Source organism: Mesoplodon mirus, assembly GCF_964341445.2.
Source record: "Mesoplodon mirus genome assembly, chromosome: 3".
Taxonomy (NCBI): domain Eukaryota; kingdom Metazoa; phylum Chordata; class Mammalia; order Artiodactyla; family Ziphiidae; genus Mesoplodon; species Mesoplodon mirus.
The window spans coordinates 89,899,266-89,913,550 of record NC_138978.1 but is presented as its reverse complement, the minus strand read 5'-3'; the positions used below and the strand labels follow the sequence as shown (position 1 = coordinate 89,913,550).

General features: G+C 34.7%; 1 protein-coding gene across 2 annotated transcripts in view; it reads right to left on the bottom strand.

The window, feature by feature from the left end:
* ABCD3 (ATP binding cassette subfamily D member 3) overlaps window positions 1–14,285 on the bottom strand; it is an 83,111-nt gene that overhangs the window by 27,993 nt on the left and 40,833 nt on the right. For both annotated transcript variants that reach the window (XM_082614621.1, XM_082614622.1), the window contains exons 5-13: window positions 12,735–12,804; window positions 11,236–11,333; window positions 10,755–10,878; window positions 8,524–8,580; window positions 6,427–6,569; window positions 3,683–3,752; window positions 1,336–1,405; window positions 1,147–1,244; window positions 946–1,037 (exon numbers count right to left, since the gene is read on the bottom strand). In XM_082614621.1, the coding sequence (XP_082470747.1) occupies window positions 946–1,037; window positions 1,147–1,244; window positions 1,336–1,405; window positions 3,683–3,752; window positions 6,427–6,569; window positions 8,524–8,580; window positions 10,755–10,878; window positions 11,236–11,333; window positions 12,735–12,804 (822 nt within the window). The remainder of the gene's footprint in view (window positions 1–945; window positions 1,038–1,146; window positions 1,245–1,335; window positions 1,406–3,682; window positions 3,753–6,426; window positions 6,570–8,523; window positions 8,581–10,754; window positions 10,879–11,235; window positions 11,334–12,734; window positions 12,805–14,285) is intronic.

Genomic DNA, 14,285 nt, shown 5'->3' with positions numbered 1-14,285 from the left:
GTAGAAGAATGATATGATGGTCGAAGAGAAAGCAGTCTAACCAGAGAAGCAAACAGGATCATTCTGTGAATAACAAGCAGAAACTTCCTAAAGGAACAGAAGCATCCCATATGCTAGGAACTGTAAAGGCATGAGAAAGTTATTAACAAGTAGGAAGAATGTCAGCATCCTCAAGAGAGAGACTCCTCATAGTAGTTTATAACTTCTTCTATCTTGCCATGAAGACCTTAACTGCCAAAGGAGTAAAGAAGGAACAGAGGAAATAGGCAGACTAATCACAGGCCTGGGAAAGATCCAAAGACATCTAATTTCTTCAGATGACCTGAAACTTACAGTGCTTTTTTTTTACATTATAGTTTTTTTGACACCATACCAAGCCCTTTATATTAGACCCTGAAATTTTGAAATATTTAACTCCATTTGATGGTTTAAGAACAATTTTACTAGACACCCTGACCATATTTACAACTGGACCTACAGCTACCATAAGGTAACTTTTCATTTTTTTCATTAAAATCAACTTCATCCTTGTTTATCTTTTGCTGAGTTGCCAGGTATCAAAGAACTAAGGAAAAAAAAAAGTATGGTAGGGGACAAAAAAGTTCAAACGAGAAAATTCTATTCACTAACTTAATTTTCTATGAATCAAGGAAAGACTGCCACAATTCGACATTTCCCAGCTTACTGAATACCAGTGTCCACAGAACAGACAGCTTGAGAACAAGTAACCTAGTTTAAGGCTCCAAACAGCTATCTTAAGGAAACATGAAAAGTTCACTATCAAAGAAAATCTTCCTAATTTTCTATCAAAACCAGCTTGCAAGAGCAAGAAATACGGGGCTTCACTGCCCCTTATCTCAACCTCAACTGGGCACAATCATTAAGGATAACATATTTGAAAAAAATTATTCTCTGCAATTGCTCATTATTACTAATCTTACTTACCCAGCCAATCTTGTCATTTCACGGCCAGCCAAAACTATTCGACCCAGAGCTTGAGACATTCGCAAAAGCATTCTTCCACTTTGGTAGTAATCCTGACATAGAAATAAATATTAGTTTTCACTTATATTTCTAAGATTAAAATGAGCTTTTCTTTATTGTTATATTTAAAATTTCAATTGAGTATGACTACTATCACTTTACCTCCAGAAGTTCTGCATGTGAGCTTTTGAGATGTCGAGGATGAGACAAATCTAGGAAAGGACGACTGACAACTAGGTAACCAACCACAGTGGCGAAATCTGAAACAAAACAGTTAAGACTTAAAAACATCAACAATACTTCACTTTTCCCACAAATTCCATTCCACTATCTCTTTTAAAGCATACTTACATTTGGCAATTATGCTATCAATGAAGCCCATAGAAAACCGAAACAAAATGAAATTATGTAGGTGCTCCACCTGGCAGAAAGCAAAAACAAAAAATATATATACTTTCTGTATATTAAAAAAGTGAATCTACCATGAGGACAAAAGAAACTAAGTAACTTTTGTATTCAACAAATATTAACTGAGTGCCTGTGATCTCTGATTACATTATATATCACATTTCATTGAGCACAATGTTGATCACAGAACAGGTGCCAAACAAATACTTCATGAAACCATCTTTATGCAAACAGAATGGAAACTACTTAAAGAATATTAATGTGGTGTCCCTTGCATGTAACAGTACAATGATACTGTATTCATAATATTGTCAGATACATACATGTTAAAATTGATCAATAATCAAAAGAAAAAGAACAGAAAGATGAGCTAATTTAGGTGAAACACCAGCTGTCTGGAAATAGCACTCAATGCTTTGCCTTAGTTGGAAACCTCTGGTCTGTGCTTTCTCTAAGAATTATATTACACTCAATTTGAACCAAGCGCTAATGATGCTGCACAGCCCGAGTCTGTAGCTTTAATCTCAGCATGCATTATCTCAAAATTACAAGTCTAAAAATATATTTTATTCTGCATTTTTAATGTTCTTGACTTTTCCATCTATCATATTACTCAAGGCCCTGCATGATCCGGCACTGGTTTCTATCTTAAACCTCATCTGCTTCTACTTTGCTCTTTCTCACTGAGCTCCAGAAATATTGGTTCCTCAAACATGCTTCTGCCTTAAGGCTTTCCTCCTGCTGTTCCCTCTGCCAGGATTATTGTCTTCCTAGATATTTATATTCTGTGACTAACTCCCTCACTTCATATGGGTTTCTGATAAAATGCCACCTCTTCAAGAAAGACCTTCTTGCCATCCCCTACCTAAAATAGCTAGGCAACAGCCCCCATCATACTCTACCACTTTATTCCATTTTATTTTGGGTCACAAAATTCACTACAACCTAAAATCATATATTGTAAAATATCCAGTTGTTTACTTGTTTATTGTCTCCCCCACTAAAACGTGGATTTCCTGAGTACAGGGTAGCTTGCTCTTAATATCTTCTGTAAAAGAACAATGGCTGGAACATGTATTCAATGAATGACAGACGTTACACACTGAGCTCAATGCTGGAGATACAACAATGAATAAAGCAGACAAGGTCCCTGAGCTCTTGGAATTCACATACTAATGAAAGAGACAAACTAGTAAACAAACAAGATAATTATAAATCACAATGTACGTTTTTAAGGAAACAGATCATTAAAATGGGAAAATAACTGGTGGAGGCCATCAGAGAAGACAAGGCCTCAAAAAGGTGTTAACTTTTGGGCTGAAATCTAAAGGATAAGCATGGGCAAGCCATGTGAAGAGCGAACTAGTTAACAGCAGTCCCCTAGAACATTACCTTAAATGCATTTTATCAGTGAATACTATCAAAGTTCAGTCATGTTAAATATAAAAAAGGCAAAAATTCAATTTCTGAAATAATTTAAAATAACTTCTTTAACCTTTAAAAATCACCTCAAATATGTATTTAATTTCAAAGACTTCCACTAAAATGTAAGCTCCTTAAAGGGAGGATGTGGCCCATCACACACACCACTGTTACCACACTAATCACCTGGACAAGCACAGACACCTAGATGGTGCTCCATATCTTTTGAATGAATAATCAATAAAATTAATTAAATTCAAAGTTTCCAAGTGGCAAGTAAATAAAAACCAAGATATAGTTTTCATAAGAAACAACGTTTATATTCTAAATCAAGGGTCAGCAAACTATGGCCCACAGTTCAAATCCAGCCTGTCACTTATTTTTGTAAATCAAGTTTTATTAGAACATAGCCACATCCATTCATTTACATATAGAATATGGTTACTCTTGAGTGGCAGAGTTGAACAGTTGCAGCAGAGACCATATGGCCTGAAAAGCCTAAACTATACATGTATTATCTTGCCCATTACAGAAAATGTTTGCTGAACTGTGCTCACAGTATTTCCATGAATGCTATAGGAACAAATTCTTTCTGTAATAATCACTAAATTTATCACTAAATAAGACTCCTAAGTAACCGCTTTAAAAGTACAGACAATTATGTTAATAAAACCTACCCATTTTTATAGTTGGACAGCTTAATAATACATTGATTTGATAGTTTTTAGGAAAACACAGTATAAAAATTCTTCATAGTTAGTTATTTAAAAAATAAATATTTTAAAGATTAAAGGTATATGTATGTATCTTGGCAAAGGCCCCCAATTTTTTTTCCATAAACACATGAACCTCCAACATGTTATCTTACCAGTTTTCGGAAGACTGAGTGGATTGTCTGCTTTTCTCTTTTATTTCCATTGTAAAAGGCAATTTCTTCACTATTAAAGAAAATAATTTAGCAATTAATTTTAATGTTACCTAATCCTGAAAAATAACTGAAATACCATATTTAATGACTGAATATTTGTATATAACTGGACATTTTGTGACTATGAGCTTACTGGGTACATCTCAAGCCACTATCTGTACCTAGCTCAACTGATCAGAGCACAGGAATACACACCTGACTGGATCACAGACTGCACTACTGACATAGGTTGCATATGGAAAAGATGTGCTGGGTTAATTCTCAGAAATGTGAATAAAGGAATAAGAAATATAATAAGAAATAAGAAGTAAGAAGGAAATTGCCATGACATATAGGGAGGGAGGACTAGGGCAGCCGTTACTACAAACTGAGTTCAGATCTAACCAGAAGGGAGAGGAGAAAACAACAGTTAGAAAAAAAATAAGGTAGTGATGCCATGACATACAGCCTTTAAAAGACAGAACAGCAAACTAAGTCCTGCCCGCCTCACAGTGCCAGTTCCCAAGAGGCCTAGCTGAACAGTTGTTCTTATTCTTGGAACCCCAGCATAGCCTCGCAACTCCTATTTCTTTGAGCTGATGTGAATGGGTACACAGGGGTCACAAGGATCTTAACTAGGAAAAAAGGGTCATTTTACGGATGAAGAAAGGTTAAATATAGTTAACTAAATTTGCAGAAGTCATGGAGCTGGCAAGTCAAATAGCTGAAATTATAACTCATATCTGACACTAAAGTCTAGTTTTCCACTCTATTCAGTATAATGTAAACTCTCCCAGCAAAGTACCTCTTACAGCAGAGGAAAGTAAAGATTTACATAGGCATCTAGAAGGCACAGTTAAAACAGCTCTTAATAAACACACAATATTTCTTTAAAGTCTCCTTTTTCCCTTAAAAATTTATGTGAGTTTTATATTCTAGCCCAAAATGTACCTGTATTTTTTTCCATCATAAAAACAAGGTAGCCCCTATCTCAACCCATTCAAGTAAAATTAACTTTCCATAAAGTTGCTTCGTGTTTGACCTGCCTTTCACAATTTCCTTTACACAATAATACAGGGCCCCAGGGTATCAGAATCCCAGTTTAACACAATTCTATATCTATAATTTCTTTTCTTACTTCCTTTTACTTCATCTGCACATTTAAGTCAGTGGAGAAAGATGAGGTGATAATTCTACTTCTCCTGAACGTTTTAGCCTAAACCTAAAACCTGAAAGAACAGAACATCCCAGAATACTGACAACTGCCTATCCAACATCTATTCTCTTCCATGTCCTTCTTCCTAAGAGAACCCCAATTTTCTTAAAGTTCTCTCTCCTTTTCTATGCATCCAAATGGTTGAGGAATGGCCTCAACCCCATCCACAGGGGAAGAGTTCCCAATGGTCTAAGCCAATCACTTTGCTGTAATTGCTTTAGTGATAATTCTGGCCGATGAGATGTGAAAGAAAGTCTGTTGTGGGGCTTCTGGCGAAGTTTCCTTGCTCTCTTAAAGAGACAGCAGAAATGGTCTGTTTTTGTTTCTGGACTTTTTGCAGGGGAGGAGGGCTGGTGAGATCTAAAACTGCTTTTGCCATCTTGTGATCACAAAAAGAACTAGCCAGAGGAAAAGGGTAACATACAGAGGAGGACAGAGCCAAGAGAAGACCCAGACACCCCAATCATGCTGCGCCTGGTACTGCTCTATCTTTAAGAGTTTTTATGTGAAGTAGTAAGTGTCTTTATTGTTGGAGCCACCTGAGTCAGGGTTTTCTGTTTCTTGCAATGGAAAGCATCCTAGCTGATACCATCTTTCATTCACTTGGCAGATCACTGCTCTACTCAACCTTCTATTCTTCTGTCTCCCTACAGCACAAAAACCCTATTTAGAATTGGTACTATTTTAGCAATCCAAGGAAATAAAGGAAGAGGGAACTGTTAAAAGAATAATTTCCTAAATAATTTTGTAATGCCAACACAGGGTAGTAAATAAATATTACGAACCTTAAGATGACCTAAGGTTGACAGATCATCAATATACAAGAAAATTTATTGAGCACTTGCTACATATTAAAAACAGTGCTGGAAGCTTTATATATATTTCATATTTAATCCTCATGACAACCCTATATTATCTACCTAGCATCAACAAGAAAAGTGAGGCTATAAATAACTTGCCAAAAGTCATATATAACTGGTAAGTGGAGAAGGTAGATTTTGAAACTAGTCAGGCTGGCTCCAACGCCCAATACTTCTTCCTTCTTTGGATTTTTAAACTGTCTGGAAAATAGGTAGAGACACAGGCAGTGAGACTGAATTAACTCTGAGTATTCCAAATATAGTCTCAAACAAAAAACATTTGTGGATAAATTGAGACAAAATTTTCTTTGAAGAGGTAAATTTGAATTGAAATTGTTTTTTGACTTTGCTTAAAGTGAAATCAACAGAAAGTTAGTCAATAGAAGACATGAAGAGGTAAATCAGGGATACTAAACAGTTTAACAAGAAAAAGGGTTAGAAACGTAGAGGATTACTACTTTAAAAAACTGATATCCTTCATAATGTATATTTTCAAAAGAAGTAAATACACACAGACATAATTTCAGTAACAGTGTTACTAGACTTTTTAGAGTCAGCTTACAGGACTTCAGTATCCATACAAAGGAATTTTTAGTACAGCCAATTACATTTAATACATTTGTACACACCTGTTTGTGATGAGCCGAGAATTAACATATCTATACTCTCCTTCAAGCTTTTGCTCAGTTATTGTCATCTTACCAATGGGTCTTCTAATTCGAGTTAGGAATAGCCCAGAAACAAGCAAGTAGGCCATCATGCTTGCTGGGCCCTGTTATTATTGGGAGAGAAAGATATACAAAGGTCAAGGATATAATAAATTCACTGAAGGCAACACTCACAATTTATTATAATTAACTCCAGTTACTTTGAGAGAAATTACTCTTTTGACTCATTTTTTCCCTTAATTGTTTCTTTTCCGAGAAATTACACACTGGGTCTTCTTTGGTTTTACTACTCGTCTACTCCTCCTCCCACCACTCTTTCCCCAGCTCTCCCAAATTTGCTCACTTAAAAACTCCTAACTGTAGTCCTCACTCTTTCTTTTACAGCACCTAAAACTCTTCTGATGGAACTCTTCTTGATACTCTCTTAATTCCACAATAACTCGCAAACCTCTTTTTTGCCTTCTCTTTGAATGTTAATACTCCCTGAGGTTTCCTCTTTCACTCGTTTCTCCCAAATTTATACCTCTAATCCCACCACTCTTAAGAATCCAAGATGTTATTTCCAAATACTTACTGTACATCTGAAGCTTACTACTCTGTAGAACCTCAAGCTCAATTCCCCCAAATGAGCTCAATCTGCCTTTCCCTTCTCCTGCGTCTTGCTTCTAGCTGCCGTACTTTCTAATGTGGTAAAGTACCTCATCACGCATTGACCCTTCTAAGAGAGAAGCCTCAAGCTTGCCTTTCCAAGCTCATCGAAAGTACCTCCCTCATTCCCATATATATATCCTATGTTCTGCCATACTGAAATAACTGTTTTCTGAACATGCCTTTCAATGAAGTTGTTCTTATGTCTGGCAAGCCTGACATGTCTAATGGAGGCCTACTCATCATCCTCAAAGCAGCGCAAATATCACCTCCAATTCTTCTGGACAATAAATACATTTCCACACTTCCATTACTGGACTTATCACTCTGCATTACAATTGTTTGAATATCTACCCTTTCACCAGATCATAATCCCTCTTCAGTAGGAACTGTGTCTTACTCATCTTTTTATTCAGACAGTGTGTATGGAATATAGTGTGTATTATTTTTAAATTCAATATGATTGATTCAATGCATTTCAACAATTACTAGAAGTATGGGCAAAAGAGATAACTAAAACATAGTTTCCACCTAAGAAACACAAAATCAGAAAATAAGAACACATGGAGATATATTTAAATATAAATATAATACTTAAGTATTATAAACATGTAATAAGTACCATCAAAATATTACAATATACCGATAAGAGGCATTAAGCCTATTCACTTGTTTACAGTAAAAACAAGTTTTAAGAATGATTAAACCTGGCTTATGGGATATCAAAAGGTTAGGAAGATAGACATGAAAATTAAAATAAAAAACTGCTTTCCCCAATGTTCTGGAACAGAACAAAAATCACTACATAAATTATTTATTAATCAACTACAGAAAGTATATACATACACATGTACATATATACATAAAACAACCACACTATCATATGATTGTTATAAATATATAACAATAATACTACATATTAAATGACTAAAGTTAGACTTCAACGAGAATACTCAGAATATAAAGGTCATTCTTACTAACACAAATGTCAGAGAGACACCTAATAAGGCTCATGGGATAGTCAACCATTTATATTATTATAAAATATTCTTGAAACTGTTATGGCCACTCTAAAAGTATTTAAACATTCAAATTTCATAGTAAAATAGCTGTCTCCAAATTTCTTTTTAGACATTACTTTGCAACAATAAATACATGTATGTTCAATGTTTAAGCAATTCTGGTTGTTAAAGCCACAAAAATTTTCCAGTGTCTGGCTTAAGCAAAATTAAAAAGCTAAATTAGAAAACTTTAAAAATCTCTAGTATGGTATTATTTTATAAACAGACTTTATTAGCTACACTTGTAAAAAATACATTCTTTGAGATACATAAAAATTCTTACAAACCATCCAGCTATTCACAGCCCAGTACTGTAGCCATTTAAAAGACAGAATAAAAGTAAACTTACCTGAGCTCCTATTGCACTTGTTAACTTGAAGATATATAAAACTATGTCTAAAAATGGCTGTAAAATAAACATCAGAAGGTTCAGAATTAAAAAGAACTAGATTGCCTAGACTGATAGCCAATAAACATGTTAAATACAAAATGCTATTCAACATTTAACACATAATTGTCAACATGCAGAGTTCCCACTATGTATAATGTACTGGAACAGTATGCAGCTCAATGAATACATAAAAGACACAGTTCTTACTCTCAAGAAACTCAAAATGGAAACAGCCTGACCAATGTCTACTGACCATCAACTGGGAAAAGTATTTACCACTTTCTATCAACTAAGGTAGCTCTACTGTGATAATTAGCCATTACTTACTTAGCAATTTCTCAATGTAGTATAAAGACACTGAATAAAATGACCTGAGTTTTAACCCCGAATCTACTAACAGCTTTTCTGGTTTCTATGTATCTTCACCTGAAAAATGAGAGACTCTTTCTGCTCTTAACGTTGTCTGATTTTATCACAACATCTATATGTTGAAATATGGTGAGTGAGCTTATGAATCTAATTTTCTGACCTAAAACTCAAGCTCCTAGAACTAAAATAATACATTAATGTTACTGCTCCTCACACAGAGACAACTCAACTGACATACCAAAAGTTGTACATATTTTGAACTGTTTTTCAAGAAACCCAAACTGTGTTCATTTACTTTAAGTCCATAGCCACTCCTTTCTGACTATATTAGGATAGGTGGCTTGGTTTATTAATTGGCTTGTACTAAGATGAACCTTTTCTTTCTTGTCTTATGAATTATCAAGAAGTTAGATATATTTAGACATATACTTAGATATATAAAATTCAAGTACACTTAAGTTACTGACTCAATTTAAGTCAGAGTTCAAACAATCAGATATTTTATAAACTAAATATACTGTAGTATATAGCACCACTACAATCAATTAATTTGATAATATTTTTCTTTACTGCAGCTGTGACAAGTCCTGAGCTATGGACTTACTCAAGTGCCAAGATGTAATAAAGAATACACAACAATGTCTACAGAATTACATGAAGAATATTATATACAGCACCTCCCCCCTACACACACACAGAGAACAAACTAAAATGTGGTGATGGGCAGAGGGAAAAAAGCAGCTGAATTACTGAACAACTTGCAGCTGTCTGAGTTTCTAGAGTCTGGATCAGTAAAGACTTAAAGAGAGCTAAATAAAGAACAAAGTTTGGCATGAAGTGAAAAGGTGTCCTAGCAGTGGGCCTATCAAGAGGGGTGAAGTTCTTATAGATACACATCGCTTTTCTTAGAACTGCCTATCCTCCTTCCATCCACATGGTTGAAATGGGAGCATTCCTATTCTTACAATGTGACCCAGCCCCTTGTAGTATATAGTGTTTTGCCTCAAAACTGGGTATTTGGATCAATTGTGGTCAGAGGCAAGATACTACAAATGGTCCAGTTTGAGACAAGCTCCGACCACAAACCAAGAGCAGTCATGTGGACTGGATGGGAAATGGGGCATCTAAGATGAAGAGTGGCGGGGGAAATGCTGGGCAGACAGTCTTGTAGATGCCCTCTACATGTGCTAGCCAGCAAAGAAGATGGCTTAATGAGAAGACCACAGCAAAAACTGTAGGGGTGGTGAGGTAAGAAGAGGAAGTTAAAGAGCTGACATAATCAGCAGGAAGAAAACTAGTTAAGGTCAGAGTCAAAAGCTTTGGCAATATTCTGGAAAGGGGGAAAAAACAGTAATTAGAAAAAACTGAAATGTACTAATATCTTGTGAAAATTTTTTGACTATTACTTAAATGATCTATTAGAGATACTGAAGCAGAGAATTGGGCAGGAATATGTCCTAGCCTAGGGTTATGAATGTGGAATTAAAAATAAATTGATCATGAATTTCTAACAACTGCCAGAAGTACACAGGTCAAGAGATAAAAATCCAAGTTTCTGTCGTTTTACTGAAATCAGCCTGCAAAGTTCTTATAAAATCTTTATAAGACACTAAATTCTCAGTTCTTGGCCAAAGCACCTCACACCAATAATATAAAAAATTAAGGAACTGTAGTTAAAACTATTATAACAACTCTATAATTTTCTTATAAAAGCATTAAATACTTACATGCTACTGTTATGTGCATCAAATCAATTCCATATAAATTTGCTTAGATTCAAAAATAAGCAAAGTAACAACAATAAAAATAGAAAAACTTACCTTACTAAGATTTGAATACAGATCAACTACACTGTTACAAAACTTTTCTACATCTTGTGTAAGCAGCTGGTCTGGATTGGCTATTCTGTTGTCCAGATTTCCCATTTTATAATATGTGAAAGTTCTAAAATAACAATAAGAAGACGACTTTAAAACAAATGATTTTAAAAACAAAAAAATTCACATTATACTATGTAGTGCAAATTCATAGAAACAGAAAAAGCTGGAGCTGGAAGAGGCCCTAAAGATTGTCCTAATTTATTTTAGAGATGCAGATGCAAGTCTGGAGAAAGATCACTGGCCAGTTAATGGAAGAGCTAGGATTAGATTCCAAATAGCTGATGTCTTTCCCTATATGCTTCTAGGTCTAAGAGCAATCCTCTTGAAATACATATCAAATAAAAAAGAAAAACTTCTACATCTCAATATCATAAGTATTATTGTTTAAGTATTTTTAATATAAAAGTAGGTTATCACTTACTGGAGATACTCCTCATAGAGGTACTTAGTTAGTCTTACTCGGAAGCACAGTTTGAGCTCATTTAACCCAAACTTCAAGAAGTTATTAACCAGAGAAATCTAAAACAAACAAACACATATTATTGGTTTTGCTTCATTTCTACTTACTAAATTATAATTTATTTCCCTATCATTGATTTTGTCTCCAAATCCTATAAATTTTTTATAACTGATAATACAAATTGATATAATTCAGTTCTGTTTTACTTAACATTTCCAAAGACACAAAGAGAACATGCTAAATCAAATGCAATTAGTTATATTACCCTTTACTTGGAAATTAATTTTAGAACATATTAATATTATTAATTATGAGAAGCACCTTGTTACCTCTTTTTTTGGGGGGGGGGGTGGAGATATAAACAAGCCAAAGAGCAAATCTGTCACCTTTCTATCCAGTGTAAAGAACTTACTTTAGGAGTACTGACATTTATGCTTAGTATATCTTCTCTTTCCTGCTACCAGCACTACAACCCTAGACAATGGAACTCTATACCCACTGTATTTGCATTTGCTAAAAAAATTACTACAAGTTTTATACCAACTAATGCCATCTTCTAGATTATTTCTGGAGTCAACTTTACTACTCTTTTCTACCATTATATTAAAAGTAATTCTTCCATAGTTCTGAGGTCACATTTATAAAAAAATTTTCTCAAGAAAACACTGGTCTTCTGCTGAATCTCCATCTTTGATTGACATCAATGCTGCTTTTCTCAATTTTCTATTTTAAAAGGTCTTCCATGTACGTCTATCCTCAAGCTTTATTAAATCTGACATATGTTCTAATTAATTAAGTTGTATAATCAAGCTCCTCCCTTTTACTCCCACACATACAATAATAAAATTCTTTTCGTGCCGATAAAATAGAATAAAGATAAGACTCAAGCTAAGAAAATTACTTATGATTTGGACCACTTAACATTTATTTTTAGTAAATTCGGACAATAAATTCCAATTAAATTACATTACATTACATTAGTGGTTCGAGTTACTGTAACAGTTTATGGCCTACAGCAATGATTCTCACCCAGGATTTCTGCCCTCAGCTCACTGCCCCACAACCTCACCTTAGCCCCCCACAGGCCACTTGGCAATGTTTGGAGACACTGAAGACATTTTTTTTTGTTGTCACAACTTGGGGGGGGGTACTATTTCCATCTAGTGGCATGTTACTAAATATTTGAGAAACCCTGGCTTAATGGTCAAAGAAAAAATCATCTACACTTGTATACACCTACATATGTACGCAAAGAAACTGATCCAAACATAATTCCTTTAAATTTTTCTATCTAGTGTAAAGGTTTGCGCACTGAAAAACTCCACTATAAGTTACAAAACTAAACTTGAAAAAACTTAGTATATAAATCTTCAAAGAACTTAATAAGTAAAAATCCTAAAAGATTTCAGTAAGATGCAATTTTTTCCCTATGTAAAAATCTTTAAAGAATTAACACTTACGAGAGGCATGGCAGCGATGAAGTTGAATAAGTATTTCTTGAAATCTTTTCTGCTACGACCAATGATACCACTGCAAACCACCACATGCAATGCATTAGTTGCAAAAGAAGCAATATTTAACACTAAAAAAACCTCTCTAAATCTCTAAAACTATTTTTGGAAATTTTCATTGAATCAAATGAATCAATAAGAAAAAAGATGCTAAAAGCATTTTCTTACAAAAACATTAACTTTTGAAATTCTGTCATTTTAAACAGCTTGCTTGGAAATCACTCTACAAACGGCAAAATTAAATAAGAATGATAGCTAGTTCTTTCCTTCGTAAAAATGGTAATTAAACAGCAGGCTTGGGCTTCCCTGGTGGCACAGTGGTTGAGAGTCCGCCTGCTGATGCTGAGGACGCGGGTTCGTGCCCTGGTCCAGGAGGATCCCACATGTCGCGGAGCGGCTGGGCCCATGAGCCATGGCTGCTGGGCCTGCACGTCCGGAGCCTGTGTTCCGCAACGGGAGAGGCCGCCAACAGTGAGGGATCCGCGTACCGCAAAAAAAAACACACAAAAAAACCCCCAGCAGGCTTATACTTAAGCAGTCACAAAAGGGGTTTTATATGATGAAACAATTAACAACTTTATACACCCAGGAATGGATTACTGTGGATAAAACAAAGTACTATTTCTTTGTTTTCTTTTAAATAGTTTAACATCCTGTCATTTGTATGAACTAATGGCAAGGAGACAGACTAATGACAGATGAGCAAATTCTTACTATAAAGGGCCAAGAGCAACCATTTTAAGCTTTGTGGGCCATAAGGTCTCTGTTGCAACTACTCAGTTCTGCTATTGTAAAGCTAAAACAGCTAAGAATGAGATTGACTGTGGTCCTAAGAAAATTTTACCAAAAAAGATGGCAGCGGGATTTCAATGAAACCAGATCTTTTATCTATTTTTAATCTATTTTAAATATTTATCTGTTTTAAAAATATCCACTAAGAACTTATTTAAAGGGTTCCACTACTTTTTTAAAAAGCTAGAAAGCCATTATATCATTATAAGTAAAGGATCTCTGACTACCAAATGTCTGTGGTCTAGTGCAAAGATAATGTTAATATTCCCAGAAGTAAATTAACCATATTTTGAAAAACAATGTGCTAAATGATTCAAACCTAGCTCTACACAAAAAAAATGACTGGTATACATACTGATAAATAATTTCTTTTTATGAGGGAGTAGATGAATAATGCCAAGTAATATGAACTGATCTTTTAGAGCGAAAAAGTTCCATGGTCAAATAAATTTGCAAAAACCTGAGTTAACGCTAACAAATGTCTTTACCAAAGGCCCTCTCAAAGCTCTAATGTATAATATGCATTGTAAAACTCTCTGAGAGGGCTTTGTAGCACTAGCATTTCCTCCATCATAGCTAAGATTCCAAAGAACATACTTTGGGAAATGTTACTCTAGACCAATAGAAAAATTAATAGTCCAATTTTGACACAGCTGCTAAAAAGTGTAAAAAAAATTTTTTTTAAAGCTGAACTAGAAAAAAGTTAAA